The 18,291-nt window shown below is 46.2% G+C and overlaps 2 protein-coding genes across 7 annotated transcripts in view; one reads left to right on the top strand and one right to left on the bottom strand.

The window, feature by feature from the left end:
* The window catches only part of SYN3 (synapsin III), a 477,977-nt gene that overhangs the window by 172,666 nt on the left and 287,020 nt on the right, over positions 1-18,291 (top strand). The window lies entirely within an intron of this gene.
* Positions 4,395-18,291, bottom strand: part of TIMP3 (TIMP metallopeptidase inhibitor 3) — a 60,585-nt gene continuing 46,688 nt past the window's right edge. Inside the window, 5 exon segments of the mRNA XM_043965060.1 lie at positions 4,395-5,630; positions 5,632-5,790; positions 7,099-7,220; positions 7,763-7,874; positions 16,311-16,393. Coding sequence (XP_043820995.1) covers positions 5,592-5,630; positions 5,632-5,790; positions 7,099-7,220; positions 7,763-7,874; positions 16,311-16,393 — 515 coding nt within the window. The 3' untranslated portion in view covers positions 4,395-5,591.

The following is an 18,291-nucleotide window of genomic DNA, read 5'->3' as shown; positions in this document are numbered from 1 at the left end:
AAGTTTTTATGAATCAATTTTATGTTGGGGGTGATTGCAAGTTTGGTCTGTGTTCATGCTCTGATTCCAGAAGTTTATGAATGGAATTATCCAGGGTATTTTGAGGTCTGTATTTGTAATATAGGGATTTGTTCTCAGTCCATCTGTCCATGGAAGAATGAACCTCTGGCATATAATTTTAGCCATCAGGTCATGTTGTACCTGGTTTTCAATAGGTGCTAAATTTACACAGCCTATAAATAATGGGTTCCACCATCTTCCTCTTTTCCTGCAATAATCTACATTGATTACTACATTTGAGCTCTGCAAGAAGAACCCATCTGTAGTTTCTGGTGGCAATAGTCTGGTCCTGAATTGCTACAATAAATTCCTCTGTATATACAAGCAAATCCAGCCATTTGGTGCTCGTCAAAATGCTGTTGATTGAGTTCACGTGGGTATCACCCATGAAGAGCCTTTTGATTCCCTTCTTGTATCTTAGCTATTTTATAGGCTCCATCTAGAGGTAAGTCACTTTCATTTACATTTGACAAATCCAATGTCATATACACATGATCAGCTTTCATTATGACTTGTTGAAGTGATGTATGTTTATTCCAGATTTCAATAGAGTTCTCTTTTGTCCCTATCATACATCTATTAATATTTCAGGAATGCATTTTTTGTTAGCTTTGGGTGGATGGGGAATGTTATACACCCTCAAGTGGGTAGATGTCACAGCTGAGGATCTGGATCTTTGAGTGTACACAATTTTGAAACCACCAATGGGCATAATCCCATAGGGCAAGTAATGGTCTAGGGACATCTTTGTTTTAGTGATCAAGCTAGATTGATATCTTGGTATGGTTGTAATCGCAAGAGACAGCATTGGGTATAGTTGATCAACGTGTATTCCTATGATCATAGGCTTAGAAGTGTAAGAAATTAGAGGCTATTTAATCTGTCCCCTTTTCCTACAAATGAGGACATTGAGAAAGTCCAATGAGGTGGGGTCTTACTCAATCATAGGGCAGCTGTGGGGGGTAGGAAGGATGGGATTCATGGGAAAGGTGCCAGAGCTGGTGTTTTTATCCAGGTTTGGAGTTCCTTTCACTCATGTCCCACCTTGGACCATTCTTAGTCATATGATCATGGGTGTGTGTTGAGTCTCAGTCAATTCACTAAGATTGGAAGTTACAAATGGGTTATGAGCCATATCAGTTAAGGGACTTTCCATTTGGAAGGATAAGATTACAGGTCCTTGACAGATTTATATGGTGATGTTTACAACTGAGTCATGCAGCCAGGGTATTAGGGAATGACTTTCACCATGGTGCCCCCCCCCCACACACACACTTCTTAAGGAGGGCTGTGATTTTCCGCAGCTCATTGCAGATTAGATGAGGTTCAGACAATCCCTGAAAGCTTGTTGATCTGCAAAGTCATTTCTCTGGATGGTAGCAATACAGTTCCTTAAGGCCTCGGCTTGTCGATGTTCCACAGGATGGGAAGGCATTTGAGAGTGAGCGCACAGACATATACACACACAACACAAAGGGGAGACCAGATAGTGTTTGTGATAGAGATAAAACCACTTTACTATTTAGAATAAAGGACACACTATAAAAAGTGAACATTATGCCACATGACCTTACAAGACAATATACATTCACGGAATATAAAATTCATAAATAACATGGAGGAAAACTGTAAACAGTGCTACAAAATTTAGCGACAAATACATTCCTTCCAGACAAGGTTTTCTCCTGGTGGTTTTCCCTCCCATAACATGAGGACGGCAAGACTGGCTACACAGAAGGGTTGGAGACAGTTGAGATGCCTGTGGGCACCACCAGCCACAAGCTCATTCAGGTCATTCTCTGAGGGCTTGATCAGTGCCAGAGAAATCTGCTTCCTTCAGCTCATGTTCTTTCTCTTGACCAAGGAGGGGAGGGGGATCTAATTTAGTTGATGTCTGTGTGGCAGAAATAGGGATGGATTCTGCCTCGGGGGTCCTGGGTTTGAATTCCTGCTTTGTCACTTATTACCTGTGTAACCTTGGGGTAATCACTCAGCTTTCCTGAGCCTCAGTTTCCTCATCTGTAAAAGGGTTGGAAGAGATGAGCTTCAAGGTTCCTTCCAGCTCTAAATTCTGTCTGCTCAACTTCCCACCAGTCTTTCTTTGTGGCCAAAGCCACGAGTACCAACTTCTGTCTCCCTTTTATCTACTCCAGTGACATTTGTCTTTTTAAAGAAGTAACTGGCAGTGAAACTCTTAGGCACTACCCTATGGTAACTGACCACTGCCAGAGGTGATGGTATACACACGAGGTGGAGAGAATGTAGGGATGTCAAGAGATGACAGATTGGAGCCATTGCTATCATGTTACAATCAGAAGATAAACCACTCCAAACAGGCAAGAAGACTTGTGTCTGTGGGGAAGTAAGCTTCCAATTGGCTGTTGGCTTCTACCTCCCCTCCCCAACCCAATTTGTTCTTTCTCAAGAATCACGGAAAGTGAACAAAAACTGAGCTCATGGGGATCTTGAACTGACACCTCCCGGGCCGCCATGATCGTGGTTAGGCATTAGAGATGAGGGAAAAAGGCATCACCTGGCCAGGTAGGACGACTGCATCTGAAGTCAAAGTCCTGGTATGTCAGGACCTTGGGTGTATGGGTGTTACTTATGGGTAGGTTGGGAGTGTAAGAGAATGCCAGGCAAGCCAACAAACTTTTGATGCCACACTTGGCTTGTCAGAGGAAAAAAGCTCAATCCAAGCCACACTCATTCTCCTTCTAAAAATGTGCTTTTATAGCCATAGGACAAGTCTTCCTCCCATGTTTTCACCAGTAATGCAACCTTTTTTTTTTTGGCCTGGTTTGTTTTCTCTCCGCTCTCTTCCACCAGGAAAATTCTTGCCACCCAAGGGCAGTCCTAAGTCAAATGTGACTTCTCCTAATGGAAACAAAGAGTTGTTTGCTCTCTGATCATCTACATTTTGCCAGTCTGGCTGTCTACACATCAAATGTTTTACCTTCCAAAATATTAATAACAATTTGGTGGCCTGTGGAGGGGAGGGGAAGGGAGGAGTCTAGTTTTGCTTTGAAAAAAAATTGTGCAGATATTACAACCTATGTACAACACAGAACTTAGCAAAACAAAACAAAAAAATTAACAATAATTTGAAGTACTGAGATGTCTCAGCTACATAAATGACCTTGAATTATACATTAAGTGAACAGGTATAGTCAACAAAGCTGTATCTTATAGCAAGCTCAGTAATCACCCTTGGACATCACACGAGACTTTTTTTTCTTTTCTTTTTTCTCTTTTTTTTTCTCTTTTCTGTTTGTTTTTTGTCAAGACCCCATTGTCTCTTCCCTGGTCTGGAGCTGGTAGAGAGAGAGGTGGTTTCCCTCCACCCACCCACCCATTACTTCTGTCTTCCCCAGAGCCCTTCTGGCATTTGCTTTTTTTTTTTTTTTTTTTTGAGGTCTTAGTTTGAGTCTCTCCATTACCATGAGAGGGACTCTGAGATCACCCAAGATAGCCAATATAATTGGCTACCTTCTAAAGAAGGTGACACTCTTGCCTCAAGGAGACTGGGCACTTGGTTTCAGGATACCCAATTTTCCAGCCTGGGGGTGGGGGGGCTACAAAAGGCTAAATACTCTAGTTTGAGGTAACAAGAACCACTAGCTGGCTAGCCTTAGGTCATTCGTGGGCACAGGCCATTGTCTCTAGCGGTACAGGTACCACCTCATCTGCCTCAGTTCTCTTCAGGCCAGAAAGACTGGAAGGCCGAATAATGGCATTGAGGACAAAGGGTGTTCATAAACTGAGGTTATTTCAAATGCCTTTTTCAGGGGTTTGGGTGTGTATGTACACACAGAAGTATCATGTAATGATTTAAAATACAAAACAAAACCAAAAAGCAGAGCAGCTCTGTTTCCTAAAGTGGAATGAACTGAAGCTTCAAAATCATATTTGATAAATAACTATAATCTTTTAAAAAAGAAAAGAAAAACTTGTGTTAAATGTCACCACCCCCAAAACTCTGTAAAATGCACATCGTCAACCATTTTCTCAGTATCTCCTATTTATCAACATTAAAACTTAAAATAATTTTATTTAATAAGAGAATTTATATTATAGTTTTCTTTTTTAAAAAATCAAGACAATAAAAAGCCCTCCAGCCAACAGCAAAATCAATCTCTCTAACCTCTAACACCACTGCTCTGCTGTGGGGACAGGGAAGAAGTACACTGTAGGCCATGGGTTCCAGCAATGGCGAGCTGGGAAACTGTACAATCCAGCTATTTCTAGAAGCAGTGAGAAGATGGACATTCCATTGAGTGAGAGAGGCAGAAACCTATTCTCTCCCCTATCTGTACTCACTCGGACCCCCCCCTCCCCCGCCCAGCTCTCCCATCTCCTTGCCCCAGATGCCACATTAAGGCCACCAGCCTTGGGGGGGGGTGGGGGTGATGAGAGGTTCTAACTGCTCTGGGCCCCTGCCACGGAGTTGAAAAATGTAATATCAAAAGCCAACAACTTGGAATGTCAGGGTTTTCATCTTTAAACAAAAAAAGGCAGGGAGAAAGAGGAGTTCAACAGCATTGAACGTAATTCTGTGTCCTGGAAAAACTTAGCTTATATACCTCTGTGTGGCTATAGGTATATGTGCACCTAAATACATTCCCCCCTCCCCCTTTGAGCTGAAAGCTAATTGGACAATGGTATTCTCTAAGCAACATTTTAAAGGACTCTAGCTAAGAGGTGTGTGTGTGTGTGTGTGTGTGTGTGTGTGTGTGTGTGTGTGTGTGTGTTTCAAATGTACATGTTCATCTCCCTGCCCAACAGAGCCCATCGAGTTTCTAGGAGCACTTCTTGGGGGGGCTCAGCCTTTCACCTGGTTTGCTGTAAAAGGCAGGCACATTCCCTCCTGGCTCTGCACTGTTGGAAGAGTGGGATCTAGGGAGAGCCCACCCAGCTGGGGGACACCTACCTCCCCCTCATCGCACCCTCTCTGGTGTGCAAGCTCTCAATCCTACATGCAGACAAGAGTTCCAAGAGGCTGTTAGGGTATCCAATCCCATCTCCCCGTGGTTCTAAATTCCCCACATGCCTTGGGATTTGTTTCCTTGCCAGTGTTGGCCCATCCTATCAGCTCTTCTCCCTTCAGAAAATGCCTTGTCTGTATATAATTTGTGCACTGGGGAGAAAGAGGGAAGGAGTATGGGAAGGGACAGAGGAAGGGATTACAATGCCCAACCGGGATAGTTTTTAGATTTTTGTTTTCCTAAAAAAATATAGATTATATAGACGCTGATAGAAGAAGTTTGCTCTCCTTGTTCATTTCTGGCAAGCCATCCGATTTCCCCAGGTGGAAATGGGTGATATCAAAGCCAAAAAGAAGTGGGGAGGGGAGGGAAATGTGACTAAAAATAAACTCATTATAACGGCATAGACTTTTCCTTTTAAGTGTTCGAAGTGCTAAATTTGCGAGAAAACAGGCACTAATTTCATTGTCATCATCTGGTAAGAGTTAGTGTCCGAGGGTAGCTCAGCCGGAAGAGGAAGGGAAGGGGAAGGGGAGGGACGGCAGCTCAGGGATCGGTGGCATTGATGATCGTTTTGTCGGGGGGGCGCCCAGCCCCGGTACCAGCTGCAGTAGCCGCCCTTCTGCCGGATGCAGGCGTAGTGCTTTGACTGATAGCCAGGGTAGCCGAAGTTGGAGAGCATGTCCGTCCAGAGACACTCGTTCTTGGAGGTCACGAAGCAGGGAAGGTAATAGCATGACTTGATCTGTAATTGTGGAAACAAGTGGAGCAGGTTGAGTCGCCGGAAGGGGACCTTCGAGGGGAATCCACCCGTTTTACAGATGAGAAAACTGAGGTCACAGGCAGGATCTGAACCCAGGCTTTCCTCACCCACCATACCCTATGGCATCCAAAGGGGTTTAGAAGGATTGCTGGGTTATCTAGATGCAAACATGGGTAGCCCTTACTCTGAATTCTAGTCTAATCATGAATCCAATACACAAAATGTCAACATAGCCAAGAATCTCTGTTTGTCAGAGATGTCTTAGTCTCTGCTCTGTCACTAACTAGCTATGCAACTCCCACATTCAGTGTTCTGAGGTCCCTCCCAGCTCTCACTCCTTCACAAATGTTTGTTGAGGCTTTGATTAACCATAGGAAAAACCACTATGAATAGCTTTGGCATAGTCATTTTCCCTCCCTGGGCCTCAGTTTCCTCCTTTGTCAAATGAGGGGGTTGGAAGAGATGGCCTCCAAGATCTGGGTCTACCATCCAATGCTATCCCTTAATCTTTCTGGGCCTCCAGCTGCTCTTCTGTAAGATGGGGGTGTAACATTTTCACCATCTCCCCCCATAGTAGTGGGAAAAGCTCTTTGTCACAATTGAGGCAGAAAGAAGAGGTAACACGATTCTCACCCCAGCTGGGCTCCTGCCTCTCCCCAACCCTCAGCAGGGGATGGCCAGGGTTCTGACTCAACTTTCAGGGTGAGCCCCACTTTCAGCAAAGGGCCTTCTCCCTTGCTGGCTCAGCTCCTGGGGTGTGGCCCCGGTCAAGGAAGCTGAGGGGCCCTTGTTTGCTGAGCATAGCACACACCAAAGGTTTACTATGTAGAGGATTCTTGGTCCTGGGCTGAGTTCCATTTCGATCTGAGGATGTGTCAGAATCCAGCCTCCTTCCCCCAAACAAAGATGTGCCACAGCCTCTAATCCCAGGATGGAGGAGCCCGGGGGGCCCCATTGTCCTCAGTACAGGACGAGGACCTCACAGACTATCTAGTCCACCTCCCTCAACCTACAGAGAGGAGAAATCACTGGCCCGAGGTTCTTCAGGCCATAAGTCATGGGACCACAGAGCTGGAAAGGATCTTAGAGGCAAACCCTTCCTTTGACAGATGAGGAGAGAGGCAACAGCGAGGCCACCTCACAGCCCACCTAGTCTAAGCCATCTATCTCACGCGTGAAGAAACTGAGAGGTAAAATGTTATCCAAGGTGATGGAGGTGAGTGAGAGACAGAGCCCAGATTCAAAGCCAGGTCCCCTGTGTTTCCCTATCACTTCCCCTCATCATCTTACCTTGCAGTTGCAGCCCAGGTGGTAACGATAATTGAGCCCCTTGCGCTGGGAGAGCGTGAGCCGGTCCCACCTTTCCACGAAGTTACACAGGCCCGTGTACATCTTGCCGTCATAGACGCGGCCTGGGGGAGGAGAAGGAAGACAAGAGGTCACCTCTCTGTCTGGTGTTGAGCTGAGAAGTGGCCAGGATGCTAACCAAGCTAACAAGCTGGGCAGGGTAGGCAAAGATGTAGGCCAAAAACTGAACCACATTCGATATTCTCAAAATTGCTAGGGGTCCATCACTTATCACTAAAAACGAGGACATTTGACAAGGTAGCCTCTGATGCCCCTTACTGGCATCAATTAGAGTTTGTCCTTTTACAGATAAGTAAACTGAGGTCCAAAGAGGGCGACTTGCCGCACATTACACAACCAAGTATGTGAGAGAGGATTCAAATGCAAGTCTTCCTGAGTCCAAGCCCAGTCCCCTCTCCAGTGTCTGGCATTGTCAGGGGCTCTTCTGTAAAGGCTTGGCAAATGGTGAAACCTTGGCTCAGGTATCCACCTTGCTTTTCTACCCCTCGCAGTCACTGTAACCACCCTGAGGTGGCCCTTGGCAGACGGTTGTCTCTTGGGAGGGGGAATGTGGAGGGGATGACCTCTACTGAAGCTGGGTCCTTACCTGTCAGCAGATACTGATATTTGTTGACTTCCAACTTCAGGCCACAAAGACTCTCAGAAGCTTCCGTGTGGATATACTGCACGTGGGGCATCTTGCTGAAGCCCCTGTACATCTGTGGGGAAAAGAAAGGGGGAGGGGTCTCTATTAGATGCCAGGCCTTCTGACGGTAGGACGTGGGATAAAACAGTAGCCTTCTGGGGGGTGGGAGTGGGGACAAATGATCATTTCTTTATTCTTTTCAAGGTTTTTAAAAACCCCATTGCTTTTGTTTTTTATTTTTATTTTATTTTTTGCGGGGCAATGAGGGTTAAGTGATTTGCCCAGGGTCACACAGCTAGTAAGTGTCAAATGTCTGAAGCCAGATTGAATCCAGGGCCAGTGCTTTATCCACTGTGCCACCTAGCTGCCCCGCCTTTGTTTTTTAAATAAATCTCCCTCATTTCCAAATATGTCCCTCTCCCCTCCTCCTTGAGTCCTCCCTTGTAATCACAGATAAGAGAGAGAAAAAATAATTCAGCAAAACTGACCAATCCTCCATCTGAGTCTGACAACATCTGTAGTATCCCCCACCCATAGTTCCCAACTTTTGAAAAGATGGGACTTTTTGCCCCCCAGGTAAACATTAATTAATGTGCCTCACATCTCTCCATTCTATTCCTTCTAATCCAGACCCCCAAAAAGTAGTTCCCTTGTTTAATATTAAAGCAGGTGTTTTTCCTTGTTCATAACGCCTGACACCACGAATACAAAGATGCCAGGATTTTAAAAGCCGTCCTACTCAGTGAGTCAACAGTAGGTTCAAAGGGCTGGTGAAATCTGGGGCTTCCTCGAGAAGCCCAGGACCCAGAGCCAGGAAGCCCTGACCATACCCCATAGGACTGTGTGTCTAGAGCTACAAGGACCAACTTGTCCGACCCCCTCATTTTACAGATGAGGAAACTGAGGCACATAGGAACATCTCTGTTCAATTCGGGGTTCCATTTTTTTTAATAAACTTTAAACACGTTTTGTCAATAGCTTTTGTTTGTACATGAACATTTCTGGATTTGCCCAGTAACTGCCCCTTCCCCTCTCAAATCTCCTTCCATTTACTTTATAGGGACTTTCTAGGTACCCAGTTATTTACGTATCATCTCCCCCACCATTGCCCATAATAGCGTGAGCTCCTTGAAGGTTGGGGCAGTGTTTTTGCCTTTCTTTGTCTCTCCACAGCCTGCAGAGTAAGCACCTAAAAGCTTTTTGACTGAGAAAGAAAAGGGCCACCTCAGTTTAAGAGGGATACCGATGACCGGGATGGTGAAGGGGACCTTAAGAGAATGTGATACTAGAGCCCTTTGAAGGAAAGGAGGGGTTTAAACTGGGCAAAGACAAGACTTGGGGTGAGACGAAAGCTCTCTTCAAATACATAAGAAGAGGGATTAGTCTTTTTCTGTTTGGTTCCAGAAGGTAGAATTTAAAGCAATGGCTAGAAAGAAGTAGCAGAGAAGTGCATTTCAGCTTAAGGTAAGGGGAAAACCATCCTAACGATAAGAGCTGTGGGAGGTACCGAGTTCCCCATCACTAGAGGTCTTCAGATGCAGAGTAGGTGAGCACCAGTAGCACATCAAGGGTATTCCTGTTCAGCTATGGGTTGGGTGAGATAGGCTCGGAGGTCCTATGATTCAGAATCAGAGCCTTGCACCCAGTCAGGACTTACTATATCCTCTTGTATTCATTCATCCAGCCTACAAAAAAGATGCTTTAACTGGGTCCCTTTGACCCCGGCCCCTCCCCACCCCAAGTTCCAGGTTTAGGGGCCACAAGCAACTGCCCACAGTAGCCATGCTTCTCCAGCCCCCTTACAGAAACCTGGATTCCCACGGTAATCCAAATGAGAGAAGAGGGGGGGACAGCTGGATTTGTCAAATTCCTGTCACACCCAATGCCTCATGGAACATGCTAGTTTTCAGGGTTGAATCACTGCATGGATAACTCTCAGGAGCTGACACAGTAGAATGGCCGGGCAGGTGAGAGAAAAACAAAGAATTCTGGTAGTAGTACTGAAAGATCTTACTAGCAGTGTGGTTTGGATGGTCAGGATCCACTAGCCCCCCTCCCCCACACACACACCTTTTACACTGATAAGTTCAAGAGAACCTAGAAAAAGGCAAGCAGGAAAGCGAGGGGCCCCAAGTTTATTCCACATGATCATCGGATGAAGGAACTGGGTGTTGCTCGGCTGTCTTTGAGAATGTGAAAGGGTGTCACATTGAAGAGAGATGACACTTGTTTTCTGGTGCCCCAGGAGGCAGAACTCAGAACTCAGAGACTCCCATCTCCTTGACTCACTCTTAAATGTCCTAGAGGGGGGCAGCTAGGTGGCTCAGTGGATAGAGCACTGGCTTTGGATTGAGGAGAACCTGAGTTCAAATTCTACCCCAGACCCTTGACACTTGCTAGCTGTGTGACTCTGGGCAAATCACTTAACCCCAATTGCCTCACCAAAAATAAAATGTCCTACAGGAAGATTTTATAAACTAAGCATAAACCCACACCATCTGATTCTTCCCAAGGTCCCTTACGGCCTCCTCACTCACCTCTGGAAACTAAAGTCTCCCCTCCAACTCTAGATGAGATCACAAAGAGGGGTGCGAGTATGAGATGTTGGCAAGATCCCAGGATTTAGACCTCAAAGGGACCTCAGTGGCCATGGAGTCTAGCCTCTTCATTTGACAGAGGAGAAGGATGGAGGTCCAGAAGGTCAAACGCCTTTTGAAGATGCTGTTCTTCCCCCTGTACTCCTCTCAAGCTGGCCCAACCAGTCCAGACAAGAAAGACTTTTCACCTATTTAATGGGTCAAATAGGAGGGGGCAACAGAAGGCCCCTGAGTCCACTGTGCCAAGTTCCTGACGGCTGAAACAAGCTTGTTAGTGGGTGAGCTGAGGAGGGCAGTGTGGGTGTTACACAATCCCCTTCCCATCAGGGCCTCTCCCATCATGGTCCATGGTGGTCTCCAATGAACTGTTGTTTAGAGTAGGACAATGTTTCAATTCCGGTTTTTCTGGCAAGAGTTATTAATTTGCTTATGCTAATTAATACAAACCAGACATCACCTCATGGGTGTCTCATCAAAAGCAGCTTCATGCTCCCTTCTCTGTCTGCACTTGGGATTTTAGAGCCAGCAAGTGGGCTGCAGGGGTTTTGGTCTTGATGGAGAATCCAGGGACCCACCAGGGAACTGCAGTGGACTTGCTCGAACCGGGGGGGAAATCTGGGCTTCAGCCTAACGGTCCCCGGGGAGATGGAGCCAAACCCTGCTGTGCCACTTCCTTTAGATGTCATTAGGGAAAAAAATAATAAATCTGTATAGCAAACAACTAAGTTTGTGTCCTATCTCTGTTGTCTACTTAAGCTGTAGGACCTGGACCGAGTCAAGTCAACAAGGACTTAAGTACCGTGTGCCAGGCTCTGCCCTCAAAGAGCTTACAGACCCTTCACAAATACAGTGGCTGGCAATAAGACATGGACCTCTTGAACTCGACTGAATTTTTAATGGGGATGACAATAATCATCATTATTATTCAATCTATCTCACAGAACTGTTGGAGGAAAGTGCTTTATAAACCCTAAGGTAGTGCAAATTCAATGTGTGGGGATAGATTAGAGAGGAGAATGAAGGGAGGTTGGGAGCAGACTGCAACAGTCCAGGTGAGAGAAGAGAAATTCTGAGCCACATTATGGGCTCTGTAAGTGGAGAGAAGGGGGATGATTTGAGGGGTGCTGTGGCTATGTGGGGTAAAGGATACCTTACCTCAAGGGTGCCCCTGAGTGACTGGGACAGTTGGTGGTAACCTTGATAGAATCAGGAAGGATGGGAAGGGGGGTGGATTTCGAGGTCCTTAATTTTAAATATGTATAGATCTATATTTCTAGATAAATAGAAAGAGAGAAGGGAAGATATTCAGAGGATCTTGATGGGAATAAAAATTAATCCATACACATTTATTAAACACCGACTATGCATTCCAGGCACAAAGTGGTGAGGCTACAAAGACCAGAAGACACAGACACTGACCCTGCCCTCCAAGGGATTATGTTTACAGAGTCCCCTCTCCACAAAGGTCCTGGGAGGTGGGGAGCACAGGTAATTACTAGCACTATTTTTAGATAAGGAAAGTGAGGCCGAGAGGTGAAGGGATGGTGCAAAACCAATGTGTCCAATGAGTGATGGAGGGAGTACAGGTATGTGAGAGATACAGAGTGGGGTGAGCCTCTGGAGGCTGGGGGAGGGATTCTCAGGAGGAAGGCCAGGAGCTCAAGCTTCAAAAGAGACTCCCCCTCCCCATCTCCCCCTCCCCAGTATGTATTCACTAGAAGAGAGGACTGAAGGAAGGAAGCAAGCAGAGCCAGAGCCAAACAGATTAGCCCAGGGGGCCTTCCTGCCCGAGGTCAGGGTGAAATGCATGAGTCAGTGTCCTGCTTCTTGGGACAGCCCCACAGCGTGGGCTGGACACATTGTCCCACACGTGCAGTCCCTTTTCCAGAGAACAACAACAGCTCCCTGCAAAGGGGACCGCTTTCTCACGGCCTTGCCTGGGGAGATAAAGGCTTGGGCAGATCAGGGCCTCACCTCCTGTCACCTGCCCCGTGAACCCTCATGATGGAGACACAACTCATCTCCAGCCGGGCTTTCCTAGCCAACCGTATTTCCCCATCTTCCTGACGCTCTCCACTTAGGACATCATCTGCCCTTTTCAGGGTCTGATAACAGCCATTTATGAGCACTGATTTAGAGTGGGAAGGCACATCCTGGGCCATCTAAACCTAAAACCAATTTTACAGATGAAGACACAGAGACCAAGGGAGGCTAAGGGACCCGGGGTCAGAGATCTGGAACTAGAAGAGACTCAGAAGTCATTTAGACCAACACTCTGATTTTACAAATAAGGCAACTGAGGCCCAGGAACATTAAGTGACCTGAAATGATTCATCTGGGGAAACCATCTCTGCTATTTCCACTTAGGCAGATGTCAAGACCACCCTCCTGTCAGAAAGAGAAAGCAGGACATTCTGTCCCACATTTAGGCTTCATTGAACCCTGCTGGGAGGGAGCCCTCCATCACCCTGCCTGACTGCAGCAGACTCACTAATCCAATGCAACAAAGCAATTGCAGACAGGTCCCAAGCTCCTGCCAACACACACGTGGGACTTGTCTGTCCTCTCCCTTGCAGTATTTTTTTTTTCTGATATACCCTTGGCAAGATGTTGCAGAGGAAGTGCTAAGTGGCTGGTGAGTGGGCCAGAGCCAATCTCTGTTCATTCCCTATTAATACTAGAAGGGACTTCAGAGGTCACAAGCCAATTTTTTCACTTTGCAGAGAAGGTTGCCTAAGACCCCCGATTCATAAGAGAGTGCATAGCAGAAACAAGATTCAAACCCAGGGCATAGATTTAGTGCTAGAAAGAGACCTCAGAGGTCATCTAAACTGACCCACTCATTTTACAGATGAGGGGGGTGCAGGGGAAGAGGCTTACCCACAGTCACTTGGGCACTGGATGATTCTAGGTCAGCTAATGCCAGATTATCTCATCCTCTTTAAATGATGGTGAAGGAAACAGGATGGGGAAGAGGAAGACAGATTTCCTTTCTCTGTGGATTCCAAATTGAGCTGTGTGCCTTCTCCAATTTGGGGAAAGCCTCTGAGATGGGGTTAGGAGGGAGTAGTACCCCAATGTATGGCAATAACAGGAAAAGACCAATCTTAGAATAAAGAACACCCAAGCTAAAGCCCCACCTCTGACCCACGCTGCCACGGTGACCTCGGCCAGTCACCTAGGCTAAAAGTTTGCAGATGATGGGCAAACTTCTCTTAATGGAAGGGGTTTTCACTCAGGGAGGACCTTAAACTGAGGAACTCACAGGCCAAGGCATAAGAAGAATAACAGCTGGGGGGCATCTGAGTGGCTCGGTGGATAAAACACCAGCCCTGGATTCAGGAGGAACTGAGTTCAAGTCTGTCCTCAGACACTTGACACTTACTAGCTGTGTGACCCTGGGCAAGTCACTTAACCCTCATTGCAGCCCCCCCCCCAAAAGAATAACAGTTGACATTTATGTAGCATTGTAATAGTTACAAAGTACCTCACACACATTAAGAGAAAGAATAGAAGAGTAGATAGATAGCTGGTCTTTAAACCCCAAAGACCCAGATTCCAGTCCTGCTCCAGACATAGACTAAGGTATGGCCCTGGGCAATTCAGTTAATCTCTGTGTGGTCTAAGCAACTCTCCAACACTACAAGATGCAGAACAAGTGCCTGCCTGCATTGGTAGAGTTTACTCTTCTGGAAATTCCCTATGTCTATGAAATCATAGGTGCAGGCTCCATCACTTATCTTTTATGAGCTTTACCACAATCCTATAAGGTACAAGGTGTTATCTCTTTTACAGATAAGGAAACTGAGGCAGAAAAGATAAAGTAACTTGACCAAGGTCACAAAGCTATGAAGTAGTTGACATGGAATGGAAGTCCAATTCTCTATCCAGGGGTTCTTGACCTGGGGTCTGTGACCTTTTTTAAAAAATTATTTTTGTTAAGTACTTTTGGGGGGAAGGAAGGCAATCAGGATTAAGTGACTTGCCCAGGGTAACACAGCTAGTAAGCCCCTGAGACCGGATTTGAACTCAGGTACTCCTGATTTCAGGGCTGGTGCTCTATCCACCATGCCACCTAGCTGCCCTGCTAAATATATTTGAAGAGAATTGGTTTCCTTTGTAATCCTATGTATTTTTTCATGCATTTAAAAACGCTTCTCTCAGAAGGGGTCCCAAGGGATCCATGAAACATGCATTAAGAACCCCTGCTCTATCTTCTCCGCTGATGGGAGAGCAGGCATATTACCTCCACACATTCATTAATCAATTTCGTATCTTTCTGGACATAGTTCCATATTGTTTTCCAGAACAGCTAGACCAGTTTGCAGTTCCACCAACAGTGTATTAAAGTGCCTGTTTTCCCATAATGCCATCCAAAATTTGTCTTTTTCCTTTTTTGTCAGCTTTTCCAATGTGATGCAGGACTATTCATCCATGAGTATTTATTAAACACCAACTGGGTGCCAGTGACCATGCTAGCCTCTAAAAGGGTCCACCCAGGAATCTCTGACCTGAGGCTTTCCAGGGAAGAGCGACCCAAAGCACTAGAGACTTGCAGTAGGCTCTGTTATTATTGCTCAGATTCTCTCAAGGACCAGCCCACCTTCATTTCCAGTTTTCTCTGGGGAAGTCTCTCCCCCAGTCCAGGGCCCCCAGCTTCTAAGGCACTCAAAGCAGGGCAAGTGGTGGGAAGCCTTTGTGGCCACTCTGCTCCCAGGGGCCTGGAAGAGCTTCATCCCACCTCTCCTCCCAACAGCTCTGCTGCTAGCTCAGGAGCACCTCATAAAACAGGGGATTGTTATGGATCGGGTGTTTTCTGACCCTTTGCTTTGTCTAATCCGTTTCAGATTTGCTATGACCACTGCCAACACCATTAAAAAGGGGGGAGGGGGAGGCGGGGCTCCCTCCACTTGTTGTTTCCCAACTGCCCCCCACTCGCCCCTCCACCGGCACACCCTCATCACTGCCGCTTTCTACAAAGATATAAACTAGTCTCATGACAGGGCAGCCGGGCCAAGGGAAGCAAGCCAGGGTGGATTTTTAACATTACATAACAAGAGGTCAATGGGTATGTCCAGAAATTCCAAAACTAAAATGTGAAGAAGCAGGTTACATGAAATCTGAACATAAGGGGAGGAATGCATTCCTGAGGTGTCCCCATCCAGCAACACTGGACACCAGGGCATGGGCAAAGACCCAAGGAAGAGAACAGAGTTCTCACCACCCTCCACATCTAAAGCCTTCCAGATTCAGCCAGATATCACAAGGGAGAATTTGGAGCAGTGATTTCACTGGCTCTGGGAAGCAGCAGATAAAGAAACTCCCTCTAACAATGCCGGTCTAACACCTTTTCTGACTTTTGGTCTTAGAGCTCATCTGGAGATTTAAGACATAACAAGTGGCAATCAATAGGTATGTGTTGAGGGGCAGCTAGGTGGCACAGTGGATAAAGCACCGGCCCTGGATTTAGGAGGATCCAAGTTCAAGTCTGGCCTCAGACACTTGACACTAGCTGTGTGACCCTGGGCAAGTCACTTAACCCTCATTGCCCTGGGGGGGAAATAAATTTGTGTTGAGTTCCTACATGCAGCATAGAGCCTGAGGCAGGATTCTAAGGCTTTTCTTCTGATTCCCAAGTCCCTCCCCCTCTAAAGGATCCTGGTATCCGGGATGAATTGCCCCAGGTCACACAGTTCATTAGCAGCTGAGCCAGATCTGTGGATTCCCAGCTGATTATTCTTTCCATGAGGCCACCCTCAGTCTTAAGGAGAGGGTGGCAACATTATCTTTATACCTCCAGAAAGATTCAGGATTATGGTTGTTTGTGTTTAGAGACCAAGAATAAACAATGACCAGAGCCATGCTTGAAGGAGGAGTAGGCACCATGGAGAGAGAGGACCATCCTCACTCACCTTCATCTGCTTGATGGTGTATATCAGAGTCCCGAAGGGTCCCTCCTTCACCAGCTTCTTCCCAACCACCTTGGCACGGATCACTGGAGAGGGAGAGAGAGAGAAATGGCAGAGGCTATTTACTAGGGGCTTCCAATGGCAGAGAAATCAACTCCACACCCCATTAGCATGTGTCTCAGGGTGAGGTCTGCAGCCCCGAGTTTCTCTAGAATTGCATTTGTATTTTGGGAGCCAACTGGAAAGATGATTTTGTTTACATGAGCAAAGACCGGAGGGAGCGAGGAGAAAGGGAAAACTGGCCTGGTCCAAGTTTATTCCACAAATAAGTCGTAACTTAGCACCTCGGCTCTTCTCTCTGGGTAGTCATGTCTCCCTGGGGCTCTATTTACTTTTTTTTTTTAAATTGGATCTCAGTACCACTGACCCTTCACCCTTCTCTTCAACCTCCTATGAAGCAATGTCGCTTGGATCCCTCCTTGGCATCTGGGCTGTAGCAGAATGAAAACCTCTCATGGGTTCGTTGGTGTAGAACTGGAAGAGATCAGGGAGCATCGAGTCCAAGGCTCCCATTTTACACAGGAGGAAACTGAGGTCCAGGGGGAGAGAGTGATTTTGAGGCAGGGTCTGAATCCAGGACCTCAGACTCCAAAAGCCAGTGCTTTGGCGGGCAGCTAGGTGGCACAATGGATAAAGCACTGGACCTGGATTTAAGAGGACTCGAGTTCAAATCCGGCCTCAGACACTTAACACATTAGCTGTGTGACTCTGGGAAAGTCACTTAATCCTCATTGCCCCAAAAAGAAAAAAAACAAACATCCAGTGCTTTGTCCCCCATCCCCAAGGGGGATTATAATAAAATATCGATATAGTGCTTTAAAGTTTACAAAAGTGTTTTTCTCACAATTAAAAGTCAATATGGTATTATGTGTGGAGCACTGTGCTTAGTATCCAGACCAGAGTTCAAATGCCATTTCAGACACTAACTATGTGATCTTAGGCAAATCATTTAAACTCTTTGTGCTCGGTTTCCTCACTGTGAAAAACTTGGTCCCTCCAACTGATGCAATGATATTATGAATGCTAAGAAATAAGGATAATTACTGAAGCATTATTGTCCCCATTTAAAAGGTGGGGAAGTGAGAAGCCTTGGGCTTAGTGGATAGCATCAGAGCTGGGACTCAGACTCTAACCTAATTCCACGATATCCCACTGACCTTTCTTTATAGTATCCCTTTTTTTCTTCTTTCCAATTTTGATATTATTTTTAACCACTTCTCTCTACTTCCCCCCACCCCCATAGTAGTCTGGTTCCACCATGCCTTCGCTTATTCCCTGGCTGCAGCCCGGCGAGTCCTCTGCTCCCAGAATAAATACTCCCTCAAATAGAGCTGTCATGTCACGCTCCTCAGCAGCCTCAAGAGGTTTCCTGTTACCTGTCATATCATATCTAAACTGACATTCAGGCTTCCCATCAACTGGGCCCCTGTGTTTATGTAGCAGTTCAAGGCTTACAAAGTGGTTTGCAGTAAGGAAGTACGGTGGTCCTTGCTGTGTAATGGGCCCTGGATTTAGAGGCTCAGGACTTGGGTTCAAATCCTGCTACCTGCATGGCACTGGACAAGATTAAACCTCGGGTTTTTGAGCAATCAGATGAGAGGGCTGAACTAGGTAGATTTAAAGTCCCTTCCAACTTTAGATCAAAGACTCAATAACCTCCCCAAGCCTCAGTTTCCCCATATGTAACATAAGGGGATTAGGCTAATGGCCTCAGAGACCTCTCCAATCTCCCAAGCCTCTAAGTTCCTGGATAACTCAATGGCTTTGGAGAGACATCACTTCCCTATGAGCCTCAGTTTCTTGTAAAATTGAACATTTTTATGTTCTGCGTGTCTCACAGAGTTACTACAAATTATATTTGAGAAGGTTTTGTGAAGTATAAAGAGTAACCTCGATGCAGGCTGAGTTTGTAATCTGCCACACA

Source organism: Dromiciops gliroides, chromosome 5 (genome assembly GCF_019393635.1).
Source record: "Dromiciops gliroides isolate mDroGli1 chromosome 5, mDroGli1.pri, whole genome shotgun sequence".
In the NCBI taxonomy this organism is placed as follows: domain Eukaryota; kingdom Metazoa; phylum Chordata; class Mammalia; order Microbiotheria; family Microbiotheriidae; genus Dromiciops; species Dromiciops gliroides.
The sequence above is the reverse complement of the archived record's forward strand: the minus strand, read 5'-3'. Positions and strand labels throughout refer to the sequence as shown.